The 26873-nt window shown below is 37.8% G+C and overlaps 1 protein-coding gene across 1 annotated transcript in view; it reads left to right on the forward strand.

Annotated features, from left to right (window-relative positions):
- Positions 1–25343, forward strand: part of LOC107588134 (wiskott-Aldrich syndrome protein family member 3) — a 35607-nt gene extending 10264 nt beyond the window's left edge. The window contains 7 exon segments of the mRNA XM_071582390.1: positions 7757–7901; positions 13186–13320; positions 18499–18652; positions 19979–20356; positions 20358–20654; positions 21524–21912; positions 22778–25343. Coding sequence (XP_071438491.1) covers positions 7769–7901; positions 13186–13320; positions 18499–18652; positions 19979–20356; positions 20358–20654; positions 21524–21912; positions 22778–22935 — 1644 coding nt within the window. The 5' untranslated portion in view covers positions 7757–7768 and the 3' untranslated portion in view covers positions 22936–25343.
- Positions 25344–26873: the final 1530 nt, after the last annotated feature.

Genomic DNA, 26873 nt, shown 5'->3' on the forward strand with positions numbered 1-26873 from the left:
CTGAGGGGTGTTACAGAGTATTTGTTAAATATAGCTAACAAAATATATTTTTTATTTGATATATTTTATTTTTAATTTTTTTTGTATTCATCTGACATGTGCCTGTCCACAACTTTATCCCGGAGATCTTTTGACATTGCCTTGCCACCCATAGTTGATTGTTTGCTTCAGTTGCACTACCAAGGACTGAAATGCTCCAAGAAAGCTCTTTTCATGCTGAGCTAATCAAAATGACCACAGCTGATCACAGTTAAAAGTCAAATGACTTTGTGTGCCATTGAGAAGGTGATTAGCTACACCTGATTGAGTTTACAAGTCATTTTTAGGAGGGGGTGATCCTTTTACAACTCAGTGATTCTGGATTTTTATTTTTATTACTTGTTTTTCTGACATGTTGGTGTTGTATCTTTCACATGTATGTTATAAGTTGCACTAGGGCTGGGTGGTATGACGGTATATATCGTTACCGTGAAATAAAGTGTCTATCGTTAGAGATTTTGCTGTATCGTGTATTCCGCGGTATGCAAATATATCTGCGTAACACAGTACTGCTTAAACGTTATACACATTTTGAGTAATAAGGAAACATGCATGAATGAGAAAATAAAGAGTGGGACACACTTGGTAGAGTTATTGGGCCTCATTTACAAAATGAACCTACGACAGAAAAGTGGGCGTACGGTCGTTTCAATGCAAAACTTGGAATTTATCAATATGGATGTGAGCGGTGACTACGATCAAATATCACGTCTGGTCTCAGCTCGTGTATGCAAGTTTTTGAGTTACCTGAACTTGCGCGCAGCATAGTAAATACGGTGGAGAATTGTAGAATGACAGCATTTTGTAAATTTTTATTTTCCTGACAGTCAAACAAAAGCACATTAGTTGATCGGTAACCAGTAAGATTAGAATGTATTTTTATACAGCGCTTTAGCTTTATATGCACGAATAGCAGCGTAAACAAGACCATGAGGATTCAATCGCCGCATCATGCACCTGCAGTGCTTCTGTGAAAGGAGAAAAAAAGAAATTAAGTCTATAAAAGGAATAAAAATAAATAGGATCACACACAATATATAATAATAGTTATGCAAACAAATGTTACAAATATGGCAAAAATGGAAACATTTGGATTCTTGTGGTATGAGACAGGCGCGTGAGCCCAATGCCGTTTCAGTTTTGCTTGACATTTGTATGCTGTTTATAATGAATGCCACTATAGCCTAATTTGTGTTTTATTTTAATTAGAATGTATTTTTATACAGCGCTTTAGCTTTATATGCACGAATAGCAGCGTAAACAAGACCATGAGGATTCAGTCGTCGCATCATGCACCTGCAACACTTCTGTGAAAGGAGGAAAAACAGAAATGAAGTCTATAAAAGGAATAAAATAAATAGGATCACACAAAATATATAATAGGCTATAATATAATTAACAGATTAACAAAAGGATAAAAAAGACACTGTGCAACGGGTATAGGCTACGCTCGTTTTTGTGACACTCTTAATGCATTTTATTTCTTTTTTTTTATTTGATTTAATCCATCTGATCGCACAGGCACCTCACGCACACACAAACAACATTAGTTCCAGCGTTGCCTGACATTCAGCCATTCATCATCAAACTAAAATGCAGTCAACCAAAAATAAAAGTTACACTGTTTATTTTAAAAGGTCCACTGTAAAATCAGCATGCAGCACCCAAACAAACATTTTTGCTCAAGTGAAGGATTTTACACGGATATTAGAACATGAGTGAAGTATAAAGCCATGGTTAGTCTACATAATGAAAAATAGGTATGCAAACAAATGTTACAAATATGGCAAAAATGGAAACATTTGGATTCTTGTGGTATGAGACAGGCTCGTGAGCCCAATGCTGTTTCAGTTTTGCTTGACATTTGTATGCTGTTTATAATGAATGTCACAATAGCCTAATTTGTGTTTTTGATTGATAAATGAGGCCCATTATGTGCAATAAGCAGTGAAAAAGAACTCAATACGGTGCTTGCGCTTACTGACACACAGCCGAAGCGCGCGCACTGAAAGCCCCTCTCTCGACAGCATGCAATCGCGAAAACAGATCTCTTTCGTGTTTTATTGTGCTTGAATGGTCAAAAAATGCACACAGTAATGTCATAATGCCCGTCGTGTGGAGTATTCAAGTAAACACAGTCGGTTATATGTTAAATAAATGTAAAACTAAAGTTGGGTGAAAACCGGATGTGTTTCAGTATTTTGGATCCGTGCAGTTGTAGTTAAAGGGGTCATCTGATGCGATTTTCAATTTTTCCTTTCTCTTTTGGAGTGTTACAAGCTCCTTCATAAAGAAGATCTGTAAAGTTGCAAAGACTAAAGTCTCAAATCCAAAGAGATATTCTTTATAAGTGTTAAGAGTCAACCACGCCTACCTAAAACGGCTCGTTCTAACGCCCCCGTGACATGTCTTCGTCACGATGTGGGAAGATTTGCATAACGCCGCCCAAATGTTCAAAAAGGCGTAACTTTTATTCTCCCTGTAGTATTGTTGCTGCCGCCATGTCGTGAAGGCACTGTGTGTTTCGTTGTGAAAGCGAAACTACTTTGTTTGGCCTTCCAAAAGAGGACCATATCCGCTTCGTCATGCCTGGAGCTGATCCGTGCTGGTCGCTGAGGAAATACATCAACTTCGCACTGTGGATAGCCGGATCGGCTTTCACCGTGGACGAAGCGGAGTCCAGCCCGGGGTCGTCACATGTGGTTGCTCACTCAAACCGGCCTCTGCTCACTCTAGCCGCCGGCCTCCGCTCACTCTAGCCCGACGTGTGTGATGCTGTGTTTGCATAACGCCGCCCAAATGTTCACACAAAGAAAGAAGGCGTAACTTTGATTCTCGCTGTAGTATTGTTGCCGTCGCCGCCATGTTGTGGAGACGCAGTGTGTTTCGTTTGGCCTACAAAACTACTTTGTTTGGCCTTCCAAAAGAGGACACGACTAGAAATCAGTGGTTAAGTTGTATTTACAACACTGTTCCAGAACAGTTCAACCCAAATATTCTGATATGTCCAGCGCATTTTATGGAGGACTGTTTCCTGATCAGAATCAGAATCAGAATCAGAATCAGAATTGAAAGCCCGGGAGACTCAACGCGCTGTCCGGAATGGCGTTTTTCAGCCAGGTTTCCGTGAAACACAGAGCAGCAGAGTTAGAAAAATCCTTATTTGTCTGGGAGAGCAGGAGGAGTTCGTCTGTTTTGTTGGGTAGAGAGTGGAGGTTCGCCAGATGGATACTAGGCAACAGCGTTTTGAATCCGCGCTGTCTGAGCTTGACGAGCGCGCCGACTCGCTTCCCCCGTCTGCGCGTCCTGAAGCGCTTAATCAGCGCCACAGCTCCCCCGACAACAATGTCCAGCAAAACATCCGAATAATCAAAAACCGGTGAAATATCGGGTGGTGTGTACTTCCTAATGTCCAGCAATTCGTCTCTGGTGAAACTGATTGCAGGGATATAACTAAAGACAGGACAAACTAACAAAAACATAAAAACAACTGCGGAGCACGCCACGGAGGCAGCCATCAGCGTCGGCGCCATCATCATAATCCTGGTAGAGTAGACTACAATGCCGGCTGTTCTGACTCACAGACTAAGTACATTTTCATATTTAAAGAATTTGCCACTGACGATTCAAACGCGAGTTTTGAGCAGTGTAGAGTAGCGTTTGTACTAGTTTGTCATTTCTCCGAACACAAATGCATGGTTTTATGTTTACGCGGCGCGATGCAATGCAACACGTAAAAAGACAGTACAAGTCATTATAATCAGTAGTTATGTCCCCACTGGATACAACAAATGCCTCGTTTGTAATGGGTTTTAATGTTTTTGTCTCGTCGCTCCGGCCGGGACAAGGCATCACAATATAGATAGCTGGCCAATCAGAGCACACCTCGCTTTTCAGACCGATGAGCTTTGTAAAAATCCACGCGTTTCAGAAAGGCGGGGCATAGAAGAGAAACAATAATGTACAGTATGTCGAAAATAATGTGTTTTTTGAACCTTAAACCGCATAAACACATTTCATTACACCAAATATACCAAATAATGTTCTTTTGACCAACATCAAATGACCCCTTTAAAGGTACAGCAGCCTTATTTACCTGCTGCTGTCTGTCATTATTAATGTTAATCATGTTTGATTGATACAGTGAAGACTATGTGGTGTTTTATCTATACACTTTATTCAATTTCTGTAATCTTTCTTACTACATGTTAAATAAACTTAGCCTACTGTAGCTGAATAAATTAAAAGTTTATTTCATTTTTATTTGTTCTGTTGTGTTTGTAATTTGCTTCTTTTTCTTAATTTTAATAACAAAAATAAAATTAAAATAGCTATATCGAGGTACATATCGTTATCGTGAAATAAAATTTCTCATACCGTGAAATAAGATTTTGGTCATATAGCCCACCCCTAACTTGCACTGAGTAAATACAGCTGGATAAAACAAAAACTGTGTCCGCCTTCATTTCAGGCTGCAAAGCAACAAAATGTGATTATTTTAAAGGGGGGTGATTCTTTTCTATACCCACTGTATCAGAGGGAGGGGTTTATCAGAGTGGGTGGGGCTCTGCTGCATTCTTGATCTTGTTGAGATATATAGTAGGGGATTCTCTCTGCACCATTTTTCATTGCTCCCTCTCTCTCATTCTCTCGCTCTCTCTAATTCAATCCTTTCTCAGAAGCCGTTTCAGTGTTGTTTCCATGGCAACAACACCAAGTCCCCTCCTGGCAAAGTGGCACACTTTTGGCTTTCTCTCTCTCTCTCTCTCTTTCATTCACTGCTTTTTTCTCTGTTTCCCATAATTCTCACCACCAAATTTTTCGACAGTTTGTGTATAAGAGATCAAGTTGTATCATAGACATCAAGTGAGTTTGTATCATTGAAATACTATTATAGTTTTTAGTTTTTTAATTTGTTTTTATTTTTGTTTTCTCCATTTTCATTTTACATTTACCTAAAAACTTTAGTAATTTTGCTTTTGTTTTTTTTGTCATTTATATTCGTTTTTGTTTTCTAAAATATGTCAATATAGTCTTTTATAAATTTTTTATTTCCGTTGTATTTTGTTGATTTTAGTACATCAAGTTAAACTAAATGAATTTACTGTCTAGAAGGTTTTCCAATCACTTTCCGACCGAAATAATAACTAGACACACAAAGAAAGCAGGAACACACACACGTCTGCTGTCCCACCGGGCTATAACAGCGCTCTTTTCATGTCTCATTAGCAGCATACTTGTCCGCTTTAGTTGCCAGGCGATGTTGTCTGTGTGCCCAGATCACTGAACCATTGCACTTGTATCAGTGTGTGTGATGCCTGTGACTGTCTTTATTACCATTTGTCTGTGGTCATAGGTGGTCTGTAAACAGGAACAGACCACAGTAGGTCCTTTTTCAAAAACAGGGACCCAGTTATGTCAGACGTCTCTATTAAATACAGGCAAATGATTATTGCTGTTCAATCGAAAAGACAATGTAATTATATTAGGTTGTGAGATTTGATGTTATAGAACTGATTTCAAATTTCATACTAACACTTTTTACCTTTACATTGGCTTTCATTTCGTATATAGTGAGGAAGTTCCAGGGCTATGTGTTTTGGGTCAGTTGATTATACGGTCACTCGCCTTGTCGGGCCAGTTCTGCTTTGTCACCTTTAAACATTTGGTTTTATATGACATATTGAACATTGTTATCAGCTGACTAACAAAGATTATTTTTTTTATTATTATTAAAGAGCAGGTCATATGGGTTTTCGAAAAATATCTCTTTTGCAGTTTGTAAGGTAGCTATCCTTCAATGTAAACAAGTCTGCAAAGTTGTTAATCAAAAAAGTGCATGATAAATTAAGATATTGTCTCTCAAAAGAAAGAGTCGACTCAGAATCGCCTTAACGAGTCGTTATATTTTCGAATCTTCTGCCTGTTACCGATCTACGTCACTGGGTAACACAATAGCATAATCCCCATCAGCCCACTAAATACGAACACTCTCTGTGTCGAGAAGATGCTGTGTTCCACGATACCACAGCAATACAATTCGAACCTTTTGTTGTGCTCGTCATTTTACCGAGGACTAATTAAAAGCGGACTCCCCTTGTTTTGTGTGAACCCTTGGTATTTCTAACTGACTCGATCCTAATGATCTGAGTGGTCTGTTAGGTTTATAATCAGTGAACATATCTGCTATGTATTTAGGTCCTAGGCCATTGAGTGATTTATAAATGAGTAAAAGTACTTAAAAATATATCCTAAATATAACTGGAAGCCAGTGTAAGGACCTGAGGACTGGTGTGATATACTCAGATTTTCTGGTTCTGGTCAGAATTCTGGCAGCAGCGTTCTGGATGAGCTGCAGCTGTCTAATGGTCTTCTTGGGAAGGCCGGTGAGGAGACCATTACAATAGTCCACCCTGCTGGTGATAAAGGCATGAACAAGTTTCTCCAAGTCTTGACTGGAAACAAAACATCTAATTCTTGCAATGTTTTTGAGATGATAGTATGCGGATTTAGTTACAGCTTTGACATGACTACTGAAACTAAGGTCTGTCTCCAGAATCACACCAAGATTCCTGACTTGATTTTTAGTTGTTAGACCCCTAGAGTCAAGGTATGCATTCACCTTGAGAACTTAATCTTTGTTTCCAAATGCAATGCCTTCGGTTTTTTCTTTGTTTAACTGAAGAAAGTTCTCGCACATCCAACTGTTAATTTCATCAATGCATTGGCAGAGGGAGTCAATGGGGCTGTAGTCATTTGGAGATAAGGCTAGGTAAATCTGGGTATCATCAGCATAGCTGTGATAGGCAATATAGAGTTAATGCAGGGAGTAAAATACTTTTTATAGGGTTAATGCAGGGAGTAAAAGACCCGGTAGAGAGAGACGAGTTAGTTAGGCTGGTGCGCATGTGATACAGCTGTTCTGCATTATAATTAAAGGTTAAGACACGGAGCGTCTTTTGTCTGTCATTCTTCAGACATTTCAGTAGACATATTTTGGTTTTCAAACTGTATTGTTAGCACTCTGCTAACGTATCCACGATTATTGTTTTGTTAAATGTTTACAGTTTAGCAGCTAAACTTTAGCTGTGGGCACGATTCGCTTGCATAAGTGTTAAACAAAATTTATGTCATTATTTTAAGAACTGATTGGAGCATTATATTATTGTTTTATGTAAAGGTGCATGCTGGGGTTGCCAGGTTGTCACAACAAAGCCCGCCCAATTGCTACTCAAAACTAGCCCAATCATGTTTCGAGGGTGGTCCCCCTTTAAAAACCGCTTTCTAGGGTGTAAAATATGTGCTTTCAGTCGGGGTTCCCTTAGTAAATTCGCATTCCAGTGCCTAAATATGACGTTATTGGGGTCACTACAACCCGCGACATCAAAAACAACCGTGGACTTGGCAACACAGATGGTAGCGCTCGCTAACTTGCTCAGGCGCTCCTCTTTGTGCCAATCACAACAGGCTTGGCCAGCTGACCATTCAGAGCAGAGTAGGCTTATGGAAGGGAGAGGTTTACAGACATTTCGCTCAGAACTGAATTGAACAAACCTTTTTGAAATCATGGACAAATGACTCTGTTTATAAATGTATATTGTTAAATGAAAGTTTATTTTATAACTCTAGAAATATACCTCCTTATTTGGTGTTGATTTGAGTTCATTAGCTGGTTGATTTGTGTCTTAACGAGTCTCCCTGTTTCTCTCTCTCTCAGCAGTAGTCAGTCATGCCACTGGTGAAGAGGAGTATCGAGCCCAAGCATTTGTGTCGAGGAGCTCTGCCTGATGGAGTACCCAGTGAACTGGAGTGTGTCACCAACAGCACCCTAGCGGCCATCATCAAACAACTGGGCAGTCTGAGTGAGTGGCATCCTGCTTTTCTCTCTTTTTCTCTCCAATATATAAAAAAAATCATTATTCATCCTTTTGGCAGTATTCAATTCATAGGGTATTTTTATTTAATTTAATTTATTTTTTTATATATATATTTAGTGTAGACACTGTAAAAATATAGTTAAAATAATTGGGCCATAATTAGTCAGAAAAAGCTTTATTGCCAAGTATTAGGGCTGCACAATTAATCTAAATTAAATCACAAAGGCGATAAATCGCAATTAGGCAGAAGCTGCGATTGTCATGCGTATCTTTCAGTGAAGCACGGTTCTGTGATCAGCAGTAAATCTCCATCCAAAGGCCAGAGGGCGCTCTCGCGCTGAAACTCCAAATACGCCTTGCAGAAGAAACACAGGAAATGCCTATAGCGGTTGCTGAATAAACAGAAGATTTAACTGCTTTCATTAATTCAAGGTGACTAATAAATACACAACTATGACAATATATGGTTTATCTGAGTTCGTCTTATTATAATTTTTATTATAATAAAGTATGAAATAATGCAATGCTAATCAACATAGCCTTTATCACTGCTTAGAATACTATGAAATATGTTGCGTGCCTTATTCTGTGTAAGAAGCCACATCATCTCACAGAAGGATTTTTTTCAAACTCTCGACTGACGTTATGGAGTGAGTTTGGAGTAAAAACATGTTATTAAATGTGGTATTTTCACATGCTTTCAGATGGAGAAGCATTTACTACACAGAGCTGTAGTTCACTGACAAGCTACGCAAACAGCTTTTATAATCGCAGAATGATTTCTTCGATTTCGTAATCTCACGATTAAATTGTTTGTGATTATGAACACGATTTTGCGTAGCTTGTCAGTGAACTACGGCTCTGTGTAGTAAACGCTGCTCCATCTGAAAGAGAATCGAGTGCTGAGAGAATGGGCTGAGTGTGTGGGGTCCAAAGTGATTTTCTTAGCACTTTTCCTCACTCTGGAGTAGGGCTGGACAATAATTCAATATCAATATGTATCGCAATATAATTTTTTTCAATAACGGTGATATGATTTTTAAACACACGATCATGCAGGATACAAATGCACACTTCACAAGATCTCACGACTGGATCCGACTAAGTTTGCAAGGTTTTTGAAATTAGATGTTTATTAGACAATCAAAGATTTGTTTAAATGATGTAAATGCATATTTGCTGAATGCTGACGGCAAACAAGAAAGCATTATAATGTTTGCCTTTCTATTACTAATAATATAAAAGCAATCGTTATAATACTTTTTGTATACATTTTAATTCCTTTGTTTAACCGTTCTATCTGATTATTAGACAGACGTATTAGGTAATCCATATTAGACAGAACTGAAAGACAACAGCGAACAAGAGGGAGAATGTAAGCACTGTGTGCTCAGCAGTGATGTCCAGTTCGCGAACGAATCATTCGATTTAACCGGTTCTTCTTAGTGAACCGGTTGAACCAGTTCAATAAATCGGACTGAATCGTTTGAAACTGTTTGCGTCTCGAGTAAGCATTAATCCACAAATTACTTTTTAGTTATTCACTTTTTTAACGTGGCTGACACTCCCTCTGAGTCGAAATAAACCAATATCCCGGAGTAATTCATTTACTCAAACAGTACACTGACTGAACTGCTGTGAAGAGAGAACTGAAGATGAACACGAGCAGAGCAGCATGTGTGCAGCATGCTGGGTAATGAACGTACACGCCCACTGCTGGAGTGGTTCTCGTTCTCGAGTCAAGAACCGGTTGCATCGGTTTTCAGATCACCAGTACACTGAACCGAGAACCGTTTCTTTCGGACACGTCCGATTTGAGAACCGATGAGCTGATGATACTGCGCATGCGTTTAATTTTTCAAGAGGATGAAAAGCATGTTATCCAAGTATTTTGTTAAACATCAGAAAGTGTGATAATATAAATATATTTTATTTTACTTTTTTTTTAAAAGTTGAATGAATCTTATCTGTGTACTTTGTTCAGTAGAAGATTCTGTTAGGTTATAATAATTCAATATCAATATGTATCGCAATATAATTTTTTTCAATAACGGTGATATGATTTTTAAACACGCGATCATGCAGGATACAAATGCACACTTCACAAGATCTCACGACTGGATCCGACTAAGTTTGCAAGGTTTTTGAAATTAGATGTTTATTAGACAATCAAAGATTTGTTTAAATGATGTAAATGCATATTTGCTGAATGCTGACGGCAAACAAGAAAGCATTATAATGTTTGCCTTTCTATTACTAATAATATAAAAGCAATCGTTATAATACTTTTTGTATACATTTTAATTCCTTTGTTTAACCGTTCTATCTGATTATTAGACAGACGTATTAGGTAATCCATATTAGACAGAACTGAAAGACAACAGCGAACAAGAGGGAGAATGTAAGCACTGTGTGCTCAGCAGTGATGTCCAGTTCGCGAACGAATCATTCGATTTAACCGGTTCTTCTTAGTGAACCGGTTGAACCAGTTCAATAAATCGGACTGAATCGTTTGAAACTGTTTGCGTCTCGAGTAAGCATTAATCCACAAATTACTTTTTAGTTATTCACTTTTTTAACGTGGCTGACACTCCCTCTGAGTCGAAATAAACCAATATCCCGGAGTAATTCATTTACTCAAACAGTACACTGACTGAACTGCTGTGAAGAGAGAACTGAAGATGAACACGAGCAGAGCAGCATGTGTGCAGCATGCTGGGTAATGAACGTACACGCCCACTGCTGGAGTGGTTCTCGTTCTCGAGTCAAGAACCGGTTGCATCGGTTTTCAGATCACCAGTACACTGAACCGAGAACCGTTTCTTTCGGACACGTCCGATTTGAGAACCGATGAGCTGATGATACTGCGCATGCGTTTAATTTTTCAAGAGGATGAAAAGCATGTTATCCAAGTATTTTGTTAAACATCAGAAAGTGTGATAATATAAATATATTTTATTTTACTTTTTTTTTAAAAGTTGAATGAATCTTATCTGTGTACTTTGTTCAGTAGAAGATTCTGTTAGGTTATAGGCCAAAGGGGTTTGTCGGGGAAGTTGGACAATAATTAAGACTCTATGTTTAATAGGAATAAGGGATGATTTATGAAAGACCTGTACTGTAATTATAGTTAAGGATGACACATTTACAAATTGAGTTTGTAGTAAATAGAACATGAACACGAGTAGAGCAGCTGATGATATAATGAACGTGCATGCAGCGTGCCGGTTAGAACGGTTCTCGTTCTCTAGTCAAGAACCGGTTGCATCGGTTTTCGGATCACCAGTACACTGAACCGAGAACCGATTCTTTCGGACGTGTCCGATTTGAGAACTGATGAGCTGATGATACTGCGCATGCGTGATTCAGCGTGAAGCTACTGAACAGATTGCCTACTATGACTGACACAGCACGTCTGAACCGAACTGGTTCTTTTGGACAACTGATTCTGTGCTAATGTTATGAGCGCGGGTAAACCGAAGACTTGAATGAAGGGCAATCTGGTGAAACGTAAGTTTATTTAATAACAAATAAATCGCAATGGATTATGTATAGTAAGTGGATTATGGTTTCTGCGCTGATGACAACTAATTTATTTACTTTATATCTTCCAGACTTAAATCCTGGTATGCACATCACTGCCTGTTACTGTATTTGGGTGCTTAGTTGCAAAATCATGATCATGATTATGATGTTTTAACTGACTGAAGTTATGATTACTGACTTTATATATTTGAATGTGTATTTTCATCCCGGCCCGGGACGATAGACTTGATATCATTACGTCATCGCGAAGGACGTCATTATGTTAGGGCGTAAAAGAACCGATGAACCGTCCGAAAGAACCGGTTTGCGGAAAAGAACCGGACTTCCCATCACTAGTGCTCAGGCATTGCCGTTCTCCGCGCCATCAAAAGAAAAGTCCTGCCTTGAACGCATCGGCCAATGCCGATATTTAAAAAATGCCAAATATCGGCCGACCACTAGTTTGAAGTTAAAAATATTAATAATTAGGTGAGTCTGAGATGTTTATTTGACAGTGATTTCACATTTCTTGTTTGTATGAAGGCTATATATAAATAAAATGTGAACATTCATTTATTTGTGCTGTTTTTTTTTCTACAAAATTAAATAGTTGAGGTTTCATAGACTTGGCAAATTAATTTTTCATAAGTTTGTAGGTACAGACATCTGGGTGTTCTTGGCAGTTTTTATGAGACTTTTTTTAATAGTGTTCATATCGATATCGGAATTATATCGTATCGACCGAAATTTAGAAATATATTGTGATTAAATTTTCACATATAATAATATGCAACAAAAATGTACCTGCAGATATTTTCTTGCAAAAATGTTTTAATATATGATTAAATAGAGACAGTAGCTATGTTTCCATCCAAAGATGCAAATTTAACTTATGCGCAAAACTGGAATATCGCATATAACATTTGCGAATAAAGCACCGTTTCCATCCAATGAGTCAAAGAGAACAAAATTGTCACTTCCTGATAAACGGTCACTAAATATCTCTAAGAAAACTAGGAGAAGCCACTGAATATAATAATTTTCATATATAATAAATTACTTGTGCTTCAGAGAAAGCAGATGTAACGCAATATATGCGGTCATTACTTTTAGAGGTGGATGTCTGCTGTTTGGGAACGCAGTCATTTAAGACAGTAATTATACAGAAATACTTTGACAGACTTTGCTCAGGAATTTCAGAACGACCAAAACAACATATAGATGCTGTGAACGAGATCGGTCCGCTGGTTAGTCAATTTATCCCGTCCCAATTTATGCGATAATCCAAAATGCGCATAAAAATAGGTGGATGGAAACATAGCTAACGTTGACACAAGCAAATTATTTCCCAAACAAGGTCTTTAACTAGTTAAAGATTTGGTAATGAATAGAACCACTGTGCTACACTCTTAAAAAATAAAGGTGCTTCACGATGCCATAGAAGAACCTTTTTGGTCTAAATGGTTCCATAAAGAACCTTTTACATCTGAAGAACCTTTCTGTTTCACAACAGGTTCTTTGTGGCGAAAGAAGGTTCTTCAGATTATAAAAAGGTAAGAAAGAAATGGTTCTTTAAAGAACCTTTGACTGAATGGTTCTTTGTGGAACCAAAAATGGTTCTTCTATGGCATCGCTTGAATCGCTTGTAGTCCACTAGCTAGAACAGCACCCAACCTAGCATGGAAATGCAATTGATCTTTTCAGTTTGCCATTCTCTTAGCTTCTGTCGCCATCTGTCTTGCAGGTCGTCACGCAGAGGACATCTTTGGAGAGCTGTTTAATGAAGCCAACCGTTTCTACATGCGTATGAATAACCTGCAAGAGAGAGTGGACCTGCTGGCTATCAAAGTGACCCAGCTGGACTCCACCGTGGAAGAGGGTAACATCAAGCATTAAGCTTAATCTCTGCATCATCTCCAGATCTTATCAAGCTTTCAGCTGTAGCAGCTAGCAGCTGGAGAGAGGCTGAATGCTGTTTGCATTCGAGTGCTGTCCTCTATAATGGTCTTCTTTTAGCCTGTAGTTAGAGGGATGACCCAGCTTTCTCTCCCATGAAAGGGAGAGACGTCAAACTGTATCACTTTACTCCTCCCTCTGCTCCTCTCATCTCTTTCTTTTGTTCTTCTCTCTGGAATAGAAAAATCCAGTGTCTGGTCTGGTGGCACCGTCTCTTGTCTCAATAAATGAAACAGATAGCAGAGCTCAGCACGACTCTGTTAGGCTATGTATTTGATGGACATAAGAGAAGAGATTTTTATCTTTAAACGCCCTGTCCTTATGCAAAATAAAGATTAGGGCCACATTACATGTTCTAACGATGTCCTCGTTTATTTAAAACATTCAGCCCATCTGTGATCGATAACTGGAGAGCCAATGAGGAGGGTTTAATATGTTCCAGCTCCCCTGTGACCCCTCACTAACGAAGAAGAAACATCAACGTTTCTTTTAAAGTCTGAGTGGTCCATTATCACCTGATTCACAGAGAGCGTGTGTGTGTGTGTGTTTATAGCACTCTAATGTCTGTCTCAGGTCTGTCTGACCTGATGGTGATCTGGGGTTTATGTGTGCTGCATGTAGAATGGAGGGTTGAGAAGGAGATGGGCAGTGGGAGGAGGAGAAGAATGAGATCTCTTGAGGTCTCTGAATATCGAGACATCTCTCAGAGAGGAAGAGACGGAATATTGTGTGTGTTACCAGAAAGGGTGATGGGGTTTGCTGGCATTCATGGTTGTGTCTGATCCAAAAATGTCACCCCATCCCCCCCTTAACGTCCATTCTAATTATTAATTTATAACCAGCCATCCAGACTTAAAACTGAGCTTCTTTTGCACTCGAACAGACTGTACACAAAGACAAAAGAGATATTTAGAGATACAAAAAAGAGAGAACAAAATAAATAAATGAGGAAGAAAACTGAAACTAATAAAATGAGACATGTAGTTAGTGTGTGATTTGTAGAGCTGTATATTAGAGAGCAGTGCCTCATTAGATAATAATGTGTGTTAGAACCAGGGTTATTATAGTTAACTAAAACTAAGAGTAAAATTACAACAACAACAAAATTACAATAAATAATAAACGTTAACAGAAATAAAATCTTTTTAAAATCTTTTTTTTTCAGCTAGTAGCCAAAACAACATTTCTTATTGTCATTACGTTTAACAATGTAATAAAATAACTCAAATTAAAATAAGTAAAAACTATATTATAATAATAATAATAATAAAAATGGCAAAACATGAAACAAAATTACTAAAACATTAACTTAAACCTTTAAGGCAAGGCAAGTTTATTTATATAGCACATTTCATACACAATGGTAATTCAAAGTACTTTACATAAAATAAATGAAAAAATAATCAATAAAAAATCACAACAATAAAACAAGGAATTTTAAATTTTGAAAATGATTTAAAAATTGATTTAAAAGGTTTAAAATGAATTTAAAACAGTTAAGAATAGAACATTATTATACATAAAATATAGTGCAATCAGTTCGAACATTGCACAGTGCTCATTCAGTAAATGCACAGCTAAACAGATGAGTTTTGAGTCTGCATTTAAATGTGACTAATGTTTTAGCACATCTGATCTCTTCTGGAAGCTGATTCCAACTGTGGGCGGCATAATAACTAAAAGCGGACTCCCCTTGTTTTGTGTGAACCCTTGGTATTTCTAACTGACTCGATCCTAATGATCTGAGTGGTCTGTTAGGTTTATAATCAGTGAACATATCTGCTATGTATTTAGGTCCTAGGCCATTGAGTGATTTAAGATTAAAATTTCAAACTATTAATATTATAAAATATTAATAAAAACTATAATAGTATCTGTGATACTAAAATAACACTGCTTAGTTCAGATGTATTTTTTAATCAATAACATTCTGATTACAGGTGAATCTAACAGGAATCACTTCTAAATGAAAACGACAACCATTTTAAAGGGGTCATATGATGTTGCTAAAAAATAACATTATTTGGTGTAATGAAATGTGTTTATGCGGTTTAAGGTTCAAAAAACACATTATTTTCCACATACTGTACATTATTGTTTCTCCTCTATGCCCCGCCTTTATGAAACGCGTCGATTTTTACAAAGCTCATCAGTCTGAAAAGCGAGGCTCTGATTGGCCAGCTATCCAGTGCGTTGTGATTGGCGGAATACCTCAAGCGTGTGACGGAAATGTTACACCCCTTACCATACTGTGATGCCGTGTCCCGGTGCGATGAGACAAAAACATTAAAACCCATTATAAACGAGGCATTTGTTGCATCCAGTGGGGACATAATTGCGGATTATAATGACTTGTACTGTCTTTTTACGCGTTGCATCAGACCGCGTAAACATAAAACCATGTCTGCATTTGGGATCGGAGAAATGACAAACAACAAGCGCTACTCTACACTGCCACTGACGATTCAAATGCGAGTTTTGAGCAAATTCTTTATATATAAAAAAACGTATTTACAGTCTGTGAGTCAGAACAGCCGTTTTGTGGTCTACTCTACCAGGATCAGGAAACAGTCCTTCATAAAATGCGCTGGACACATCAGAATATTTGGGTTGAACTGTTCTGGAACAGTGTTGTAAATACAACTTAACCACTGATTTCTAGTCGTGTCCTCTTTTGGAAGACCTAACAAAGTAGTTTCGCTTTCACAACGAAACACAGTGTCACACACGGCGGCCTTGAGTGAGCAGAGGCCGGGGGATAAAGTGAGGAATGGCCGAGGGCTAGAGTGAGCGGCGGCCGGCGGGCTTGCGGCAACCACATGTGATGACCCCACGCTGGACTCCGCTTCGTCCACGGTGAAAGCCGATACGGCGATCCACAGCGCGAAGTTGTATTTCCTCAGCGACCAGCACGGATCAGCTCTAGGCATGACGAAGCAGATAACGTCCTCTTTTGGAAGGTCAAACAAAGTAGTTTCACTTTCACAACGAAACACACAGCGTCTTCATGACATGGCAGCAGCAACAATACTACAGCGAGAATAAAAGTTACTAATAAAACTTTCTTTGCGTGAACATTTGGGCGGCGTTATGCAAATCTTCCCACATCGTGACGTAGACATGTGGGGGCATGTTAGAACAATCCGTTTTAGGTAGGCGTGGTTGACTTAACTTTTATAAAGAATATCTCTTTGGATTTGAGACTTTAGTCTTTGCAAATTTACAGATCTTCTTTATGCACCAAGAGCTTGTAACACTTCAAAGAGAAAGGAAAAATTGAAATTGCATCATATGACCCTTTTAATAGTCAAGGCAGATATTAGGTGTAAGATTAAATGGGTGAGCTGCATCATAACTGATTTAGACTGAATGTCTGTTGGTATTTAAACAAATAGACAAGGAGAGGGCTTTTCTCAGTAACACTTTATTTTAGGGTCTCTTAACTAGTTGCTTATTAGCATGCATATTACTAGAATATTAGCCATTTATTAGTACAAATTAAGCACATATTAATGCCTTATTCTACATCCCTAATCCTACCCAATACCTAAACTTAAAAACTACCTTACTAACCATTAATAAGCAAATTAGGAATTTATTGAGGAAAAAGTCGTAGTTAATAGTGAATAAGTGTTCCCTATTCTAAAGTGTTACCCTTTTCTCTTCCATTACTGTAGCATTGCATTGTGGTTCAAAGATCATAGTACATATTTTGAAAAGCAGAACCATCTTGTTTTAGAAGTTGTCCCAGGTTTTACCTTATATACCCCATTCCTCCCATCAGATCAGCTAGAATGCTGAATCTTGAATTATTAATGTTCAATAAAGCAGTACAGTAGCCCCTGAGGCGCAGCCAGTGCTTTAATATTGTGAGTGTTCTCCTGTGGTATACATAATTAGAGGGCGATTGAGGCAGTCCATCATTCTTTACATCAAAACAAGCCCTGCCCCCACAGTAACAGACAACCCCCTAGACTTATGTAGAAGAACTTAATAAATAATTTAGCATTGGTCCACAGTTAAGACATTAATTTCCACACAGTGTCATAGATCATTGTATGACATCACTTGCTTGACTGATTTTACGGAATATCTGAACAGCTCTTTTCCACTTGTGCACTGCTTTCTGTGAGAAACTGACTGTTCGTTTTTATACAACTTCTTTTTTTAGTCATAGTTTTTTTCTTTTGATAAAATGTATGGATATTTACATTTAATTGTATATTAGATTTTATTATGAATTATTATATATTTGTAAGTGTGTGTAAACCTGTCACACACCAATTGTGGGATGCCCATTTTAAACAGTTGTCATTGGTTATCACATAACGTTTGACTGACCATGATGTCCCAAGTTTTAAATTGTGTGTTAATAAGGGGTTGAGATTAATTGCTTTTTCAGCATCTCATACTCTGTGTATAGATCCTTGCCTTGGTTTTGATTTGTGCAGGCAATATTCACAACATCTCAATTCACTGCCGAACAGCTCAGTCTACTGGGAAAAAAAACACACATGGAATTGTGAGGCTGGAGCTCCACATGCTCTAGGGCAGGCAAAGCAATGATGTTGCTCTTACTGTAAATGCGCAGCTAATCTATCATATGTCTGTGCTATTCCTGATTGTCCAGGGTGAGAAGCAGAGTGTGTGAATAAGAGAATGACCATCTGCTGTCTCCTGGACAGCTTCATCCTTTCTTTCAGCAAACACATAAGAGACTTAAGCAGGGATTTCACACAGCTTTACTTTAAGGCCCTTTACACTTTATGCTAATCAGTTGACAGTGTGTCTTAGTCAAAGCAGACCTTTAATCACCATATAGTAAATATTAAACTGATCTCAGATTTATTTATCAGGGTATTATTGGGTAATGGCCGTTACCTTCATATAAGTCTATTTCATCTCGTTTCATTGATCCTCCATTCTCTAAAGTTTTAATATCCTATGCCCTTTTTCTTCTCTGCTAAATATCTTGTACTATGAATGTTTAGATCTTTGAACTAAAAAATGACAAATATACAAATTAAGAATGGTATTTTTGCAATCTCAATAATGAAATTAAAGCATAAATCTGAACTCTTCCTCTATCCCCCATCTTCAGTCTCTCTGCAAGATATCAACATGAGGAAGGCCTTCAAGAGCTCCACCATTCAGGACCAACAGGTGGTTTCCAGAAACTCAATCCCAAATCCTGTCCTGGAGCTCTACCACCGTGGAGACAAACCTCCCCCTCTCAATATTCTCAGCCCTTACAGGTGAGATCATCATTATCCGCACTCCCATCTGTGCATTATTAACTCATGTCAAATAACATCGAATGTTTAGATCTTTGAACTAAAAAATGACAAATATACAAATTAAGAATGGTATTTTTGCAATCTGCAATTTGCAATTTTTAATGAAATTAAAGCATAAATCTGAACTCTTCCTCTATCCCCCATCTTCAGTCTCTCTGCAAGATATCAACATGAGGAAGGCCTTCAAGAGCTCCACCATTCAGGACCAACAGGTGGTTTCCAGAAACTCAATCCCAAATCCTGTCCTGGAGCTCTACCACCGTGGAGACAAACCTCCCCCTCTCAATATTCTCAGCCCTTACAGGTGAGATCATCATTATCCGCACTCCCATCTGTGCATTATTAACTCATGTCAAATAACATTAGCAACATTGCATTTTTTTACTTTTCTTCTGTAGCATAATTTCAGCTCAGCAGGTTTTAAAATAGTGTAACTTTTCCAGCAACAAACCAATTTTAAGGCAAATAATGATGTAGTGCAGAGGTTCCCAAACTTTTTACTATGAAGGGCCAAAAATCAAACTTGGCTGTGGACTGGAAGTAAATGTTGCTAAACTATATTATATTAAAATGTTCAATTTAAAAAAAAAAGAAAGAAAAAATGCTGCAATTGCATGTTTTATTTCCTGTTTCCACGTTCCCTGGTTTGTGCATCTCTGGTGTAGTGTGACAAAATGATAAATCACTTGCTGCATATCAAGTGCACTCTCCTAGAATATTCTCACTCTCAAGTATGTCTGAAAGCCCAGTTCATTCAGTTTCTACCCAAATGCTTCAATACATCTCTACACAGAGAAAATGCTATTGTAGCAACTATCATATTACTTTTCTTCTGTAGCATAATTTCAGCTCAGCAGGTTTTAAAATAGTGTAACTTTTCCAGCAACAAACCAATTTTAAGGCAAATAATGATGTAGTGCAGAGGTTCCCAAACTTTTTACTATGAAGGGCCAAAAATCAAACTTGGCTGTGGGCTGAAAGTAAATGTTGCTAAACTATATTATATTAAAATGTTCAATTTAAAAAAAAAAAAGAAAGAAAAAATGCTGCAATTGCATGTTTTATTTCCTGTTTCCACGTTCCCTGGTTTGTGCATCTCTGGTGTAGTGTGACAAAATGATAAATCACTTGCTGCATATCAAGTGCACTCTCCTAGAATATTCTCACTCTCAAGTATGTCTGAAAGCCCAGTTCATTCAGTTTCTACCCAAATGCTTCAATACATCTCTACACAGAGAAAATGCTATTGTAGCAACTATCATATGTCTTTCTTTCTTTTTATAGAGATGATAAGAAGGACGCACTGAAGTGCGAAATATTTTAGAATTGTATTTATATTTCCAAATATTGCTCTCTTTTTTAAAATACAATAAATGCAGTCTTGGAGCTTAAGAGTCTATGCCTATGCTTTCAAAACACCGTCTTTTAACATTTATTCTGGTGCAGTGGTTTGCCTTGAAGACTTTGGAAATCCACTGAGGGGCACAATCAACAGTCAACATTATTATGTTTAATAAACAGCATGCAGCACAGGCACTTTCCAAAATAGATCCAAAATATAAATTTTAAAGCTCAAGAACCCATAAAGATATTTGCATTTAATGTTTCTCTCTTCATTTCCTTTTCCCCTTCTCTCTCATTTGTCTATCACTCTCTGTCTCTTTTCCATCATCAGGTCGGTTACCTCAGACATGGGTGAGCACTCTTACCCAGGCAGCCCCAGTCACCCGGCTCAGCAGATGGCCGTGGCCAGCGCCTACTCCGTTGCCAATGGCAAAGATCACCTCATGGCACCCTCTCATGTCCAGACCCAGTCCCTGGACCGTGTGTATCGGCCGGCCGCTTCCTCCGCCGCTCCACCTGGGAGACAGACCATTGGCAGGGTTCAGACGTCCCATGGACAACCAGTCACAGACCCTGCTCTCAACGGGCCACGTCCCCTGCAGGCTAAAGACTACAGGTCTGTTATTCTTTAGCTTTTCTTAATTGAGTAAATATCTGTAATATAAAGGGTGTAAAGCAGGTTTTTCTAATAATTTACATTATTTACATGAAATGCCCACAAATTTCAAATAAACGTTCTAACCATTCAGTAAATATAATGAATAATACATTTAATGAAATGTAAGATGAGTTTTTTTTTAAACTTCATTTTACTTCATATTGTATTTTATTCAGTTTGCTTTTGTGTTTCTCTTACTCTCTCGTGAACCACCTGCAGTTCCATCATGAACCCCTAGGGGTTGTACTACCCTGGTCTAAATGCTCAGTTTTCATTCATCAGAGTCTAAATAACCTACAAACAAACACATATATGATCATGTGTAAAATTATCTTTTACCACTAGCTATCTGTTAACACACAAACTCACTCACATAATTTTAGATTTATCTTCATTTTAATTTTGGAACAAATTGTAATAATTTTGTTACATACTTTTGTCCTTTTTATTAGCTATCTTTAATTTATTTTGATTTGTTTTTAGTAATTTTAGGACCTGAAATAAAAAAAAAATATTTTAGTTTTTTTTTCCTTTTTTAGGTTTCATCAGATTTATCTTATTAATTCAGCTTTATTTCAATTCACAATAACAGTTTTTAATAGTTTTACTTTTAGTCAGCAATAACTATGTATGCGGGATTAGATTTTTGACATCAAAATAAAATTGAGGAAGGTTTATGTTGTTGTTTTTTTGGCATGACACATGCTCAAATTTAAAACATAAAAGGCCAAAGAGTTTCCATCTTGTAGTGAGCTCTAGGCTTAGAGCTCATCTCCTGAGTGCAGTAAATGTGTTTGATTAATTTCTTTTCTCTGTTTGTATCTCAGTGGTCAGCAGTCTCAGCATCGAGAGTATTTCGTACCTCCTGCTCCTCCTCCACCACCTCCTATCATTCCTTCCGCCCAGACTGCCTTTGACAGTCCCACTGGCCCCTCCTCTGCCCCGGCCAGTGCTATGCCATCTCTTTCCCAGACCTACAACGTTTCTCCTCCAACCCCTGCCCTCCCTGCTTCCTACACCCCTTCCCCAACCCATCATCCTCCCGCAGCCCCCCCTCCACCTCCACCTGGGCTGCCCACACACCCCCACCCGCACCCTCACTCACACACCATGCCCACTGTCCCTGCGGAAGCACCAGTTGTCCCCAGGAAGGGCCAGATACCTCTCATCCCAATGAGCGATGCACGCAGCGACCTGCTGGCGGCCATCAGACGAGGTCAAGAGATCACTTATTAAGTGGGGTTTGGGTGTTATGATGTCACATGGTGACTACAATGTACTTTACTTTATTTATTTTTGCATTATGATAAGAAGTGGTGGCGTTATGAAAATAATGTAAATACTCTTAATGTTCTCTTATATTATATGAATTCTTATCATATAAAAGACTATTATTGTATTATGTTATATTATATTAATTCTTGAAAAATTGTTTGGGGTCCATAGTTTTTTTGATTTTTTTATGTTAGTTATTTATTTATTTGTAAGAAGAAATTTATACTTTTTTCAGAAAGGGTGCATTAAATTGATTTAAAAAAAAGTGACAGTTAAGACATTTATAATGTTATAAAATATTTCTATTTCAAATAAATGTTGCTCTTTTGATCTTTCTATTATATCAAAGAATCCTGAAAAAGCCAGTTTCCACAAAAACATTAAGCAGCACATCTGTTTTCAACACTGATAATATTACGAAATGTTTCTTGAGTACCAAATCAGCATATTGGAATGATTTGTGAAGGTAATGGCAGCTAAAAATTAAGTTTTTATGAACCGAATAAATGACATTTTAAAATTACTTCAAATAGAAGACAGTTGTTTTAAATCACAATAATAGTTCATTATATTACTGTTTTGATCCAATAAATGCAGCTTTGGTGAGCATAAAAGACTTCTTTTTAAAAAAATGTTTAAAAATCTTACTGACACCAAACTTTTGAACAGTAATTTTTAATTTTTTTTTATTTTGGGGTGAAATATGGCCTGAGCCGTGTTTCTTATCAGTTCTTGAGGTGTTGTTGTTGTTGTTTTTGTCTCTGGTTCTCACTTTTGTTGTTATGTTTTGTTTTTTTTTCTCATAGGGATCCAGCTGCGTAAGGTGCAGGAACAGCGGGAGCAGGAAGCGAAGAAGGAGCCAGTTGGGAACGATGTGGCCACTATATTATCCCGTCGCATCGCCGTGGAGTACAGCGAATCTGATGAAGACTCTGAGCCGGACGAAAATGAGTGGTCAGACTGAGACATTGAAAACAACAATAGAGGAATAAAAAAAAAAACCATGACGTAAGAATTAGAGTGTAGGTTTCAGAGAACAGAATAATCACAACTAATGTAGCATGCCGATGTCTGTCTGCACTAAAATAACACGGCTCCTGTGTTTAAAAAATAAGGGCTGCGTAACTACAAAGTCTCAAAGAGACTGAACCAGTAACTTTTGAATTGTCGATTGTACATCTTAAACTGAAGCCTTGACAGTGAAGTTTAATCAGAGTTTTGACCCCAACAATGTCTAACGAACAATGTGCGTTAGAGATCAGTGGCCGGTTGCATAAACTGCTTAGACTAATCTTAAAAGTTAGACACCTGATTTTTTTTCTGCAAGACTGGTCATCATTCTTAGAAGTCAGTTACATAAACACATAGATTGATCTAATTTGAATCTGAAAAGTAAGACTGATAACCACTTGGTTAACTAGTTCTTAAGACACAGTCTTAACATGGTGACTATGTTTATGCAACTGGCCCCTGCTCATCTACAAAGTGGGCTTGAGTCCACTGCCTTGACACTATTCATCAATTACTCTGAATGTGGGGGTCCTACCATCTGTCCTCTCTACTGCACTCTTTCTCTCACTCTCACTAACTTTAGAACATGACCATATTAGAACAGCCAGCTGGATGATCATGCAATGTTAATTTTAGTCCTACTCGCCCAGGACTACAACTTAAAGGTCAGACAAAATAGTCGTAAATGTATTTGGGGCTAATATATTAAGCATTTACCTAAACCTTTTCATGCCTAAGCCCAAAGAAACCGCTGCATTTTGATATCTTGAATGCATGTTTGACCGAGTATCAAGCAGATAACAAACCAGTTGAAATTACAATTGCAAGTCAAAAAAACAATATTATTGAGCGATTTGCTCCGATATAGCACAAAAACACACAGTAGATGTTTAGTTAGATTTTCGTTTGTTGATTAAAATGTATAAAAAGTTACTCATGTTTGCATTCCAAGTATCGCAGCTCATTGAATAACATGGATGGACAATCTGAATCTGAAAACTGTATCAAGGGCGTGTAAGAAAAATTACAATTCTGCTGGGAATATAACACATTTTCTGAATCTAAAGGATGGTGGGAGGCTTAGTGGTGATGTTTTATATACTTTATTGGTGACACTATTTCCCCAAATGTGATTCATTTAAATAATTGAACTCATTTTGATGGGTTGGAATGATTTTTAGGGCTTCATTTGCTTTCTTGGCTTCAAGTAAAAAGATACTATATTGGTGCATTCTGAATCCACCAATACACAATAACAAATTGTGATTGCTGCTACCTGTAGGCAATTACTTGTAGTGCAACTGCAAAAGACAACAGAACTGGGCTCTTATTCATCTATAGGCTCATTAAACACAATAATTTAATACTCTGTTTTGAGGTTCAAGTGGTGCTGTGTTAGTAGTCAGAATCTCTTTCTTTGTTTTGTTTTCCTCCTGGTCTTTTCAGGGATGGAAGAAAAAAAAACTCCTAGTTATCTGTGTCTTTTTAAATGGATACAGTGTGTGGCCGTCTGTCCCCTAAAGGATCAAACCATTCGCTTGTCAGTCATCGCACTATAACCACAGTAGATATCACTGCATTGTTACCAAGGCAACAAGCAGGCAACAATGAAGACAGCTGTGCTCTTACCTGTTTGACCTGGTAATGTGTACCCATAAACACAAATAGAAATTAACATTGTGCACTGTAATTGATGAACAGCTGGTTTGGGGTCTGTGTTTTTTTTTTTTGCTAGTGTTTTTAATTTTGAACCATTTTGCTCTCTGAGGCATTTGAAATACTATATATGCTAATTTGTACAGAATAAGAGCACTTAAGTATTTTAGCTTTTATTTTTTATTTATTTCGTTAAATGTGTCACTCACTGCACAAATAGGGAGGCTTCAAGTTGAACCTCTCCCAACTTAACAGCTATCATGAGCTGTTTAACCTGTGTTTTGTATGTAAAGAATTAAGTCCTTTATGTTTTAAACAATGTGATGTATAGAAGTTTGTTAAAATGGCAGAACTTTGAATTATATAGATAAGAAACGGTATGAAAATCAGTGTATCAAAAAAAACAAAAACAATATACTGTAGGCATATGCTGCATGCATGTACGGAGTGCCATTAAAGTGCTTCTTAAAATATTCCTCAGTGTGGTTTGTGGCAACATTTAATCTATTTTTAAATCATTTAATTGCATATACTAAGCTCAGATCAATAATGGGCAAAGGTACCTTGGATTTTTGTGATTTAATGATTTGTTGGTTGCTTTCTCTGATCGAAGGAACCCTCCTGTGATCATAGAAAGCCTGGATGTTTTTTAAAATTGTGATTTCCAGAAATCAAACAAAAAAGTAATGGCAATTAATTAAATCTCAAAAGTCATGGAAATCTCTGATTTCTAATAGTGTGAAAAAAAATGTTTTGTTGTTATCCACTGATCTAAAATGCTTAATCTGTTTGCACCATAAAGCCACAATCAAAACTCAGAGTGCTTACGTAATTTATTTCATATTTAGTTACATCTGTGCCCTAATAAGAATAATTTCTTTGTAACCACAATTGACTAGCAAAGTCAAGGAAATGCATTGGCTAAAGTGTATGGAAAACATGTTTTAATACAGAAAGCATCAAGTACCTTTTCTTGTATTACATAACCATTACCTTCGCTTTAATCTCACTGCCTGTCCATCCTTTCCTTAAACTTTGTCTATTGAATTATGGATCGTATCCTTCAATTTCACCCTATCATTTTACACATGCTAGATCACTTTACCTCAGAGGCAGGCAGTGCTTGAGAAGTGCTTCTTTGTTGCTACATGATCCTCTGCATTTACTGTATCTTCACCCTCTCTTTCCCCTCATTTCAGTTTTCCTATTATGTTATCTCATCCCTCAAAAACTGGCGGAGAACTGAGGGCGACCGAGGTCTTGTTCGCCTGATCTTAACTTTGAGAAAGGTCAGATGTGTCTCTGTCACAGTCGTGACTTACAGCAGGAATGATCAGCTGTGTGAATCTGTGGCACATTTCCCTCCCGTTTCACTGCCCTCATGGTCTCCTTCAGCTATTTGTAGAGCTGCCAAAATTGATTTTTAAAGTGAGCTTGTTTGCTGGAAAATGTTTTAAATCTCCACAGGGATGCAGGAAATGGTCACAAGTGAGTTTAGTAGGTGTTCTTTCCTGTTTTAAGTTTGTTTGTGTGCACGTCTAATGGAGAAAGAGACCATTAAGAAGGAGCGATGGGAGACTCATGATTCAGGGACGATTACGGAAACAGTAACAGATGAGCTTGAAGTCCTACGCCAGATGCACTAGATCGCAGTCAAGAGTGTTATTAATTTGTTTTGTTTGGTGTCTTTATTGTCTTAGTTACAGTTCTTTGAAAGTGTAATAACAATGTATAAGAAGAGGTTATGTTGTGTGATCTGTTCTATATGTTTGTGTCCTGGAGCGGTTCTGGTGGTGACTGGCTCAGTAGTGCTGTAGTGTGACTCAGTGCTGTTGAGGCGGTGATACTGTCACTTCTCCGTTTCTGTCCGCATGCGTGGGCGCGCGCGCATGGTGACTCATCCGTGCTTTTCACCGTTTGCGTGTTTGTGAGAGAATGAGTGAGTGAGTGAGGCAGGTTATGTGGGTGAAACTTACTGTCCTGCCTCCTCGCGCACTCATTAGTTGTGGTTCATCCAAGTTACCAGCAGGATGCGCAATTTCTCACTTATTAGTCTACCATTGAAGAGCGGGTGAGTCCATTCGTTTCGGTACATCCATGAGTACGTTTACATGGACAACAATAATTCGATTTTAATACGATTACGACTTTAAGATTAAGATTTTTGACGACCTTAATCCGGCTAAAGTCATAATCGAAGTAAACAGAAATCGAATTAAGACTTGTGGAGTATTC

The sequence above is a fragment of the Sinocyclocheilus grahami genome, unplaced genomic scaffold (genome assembly GCF_001515645.1).
Source record: "Sinocyclocheilus grahami isolate Dianchi unplaced genomic scaffold, SAMN03320097.WGS_v1.1 scaffold99.1, whole genome shotgun sequence".
Lineage (NCBI taxonomy): Eukaryota > Metazoa > Chordata > Actinopteri > Cypriniformes > Cyprinidae > Sinocyclocheilus > Sinocyclocheilus grahami.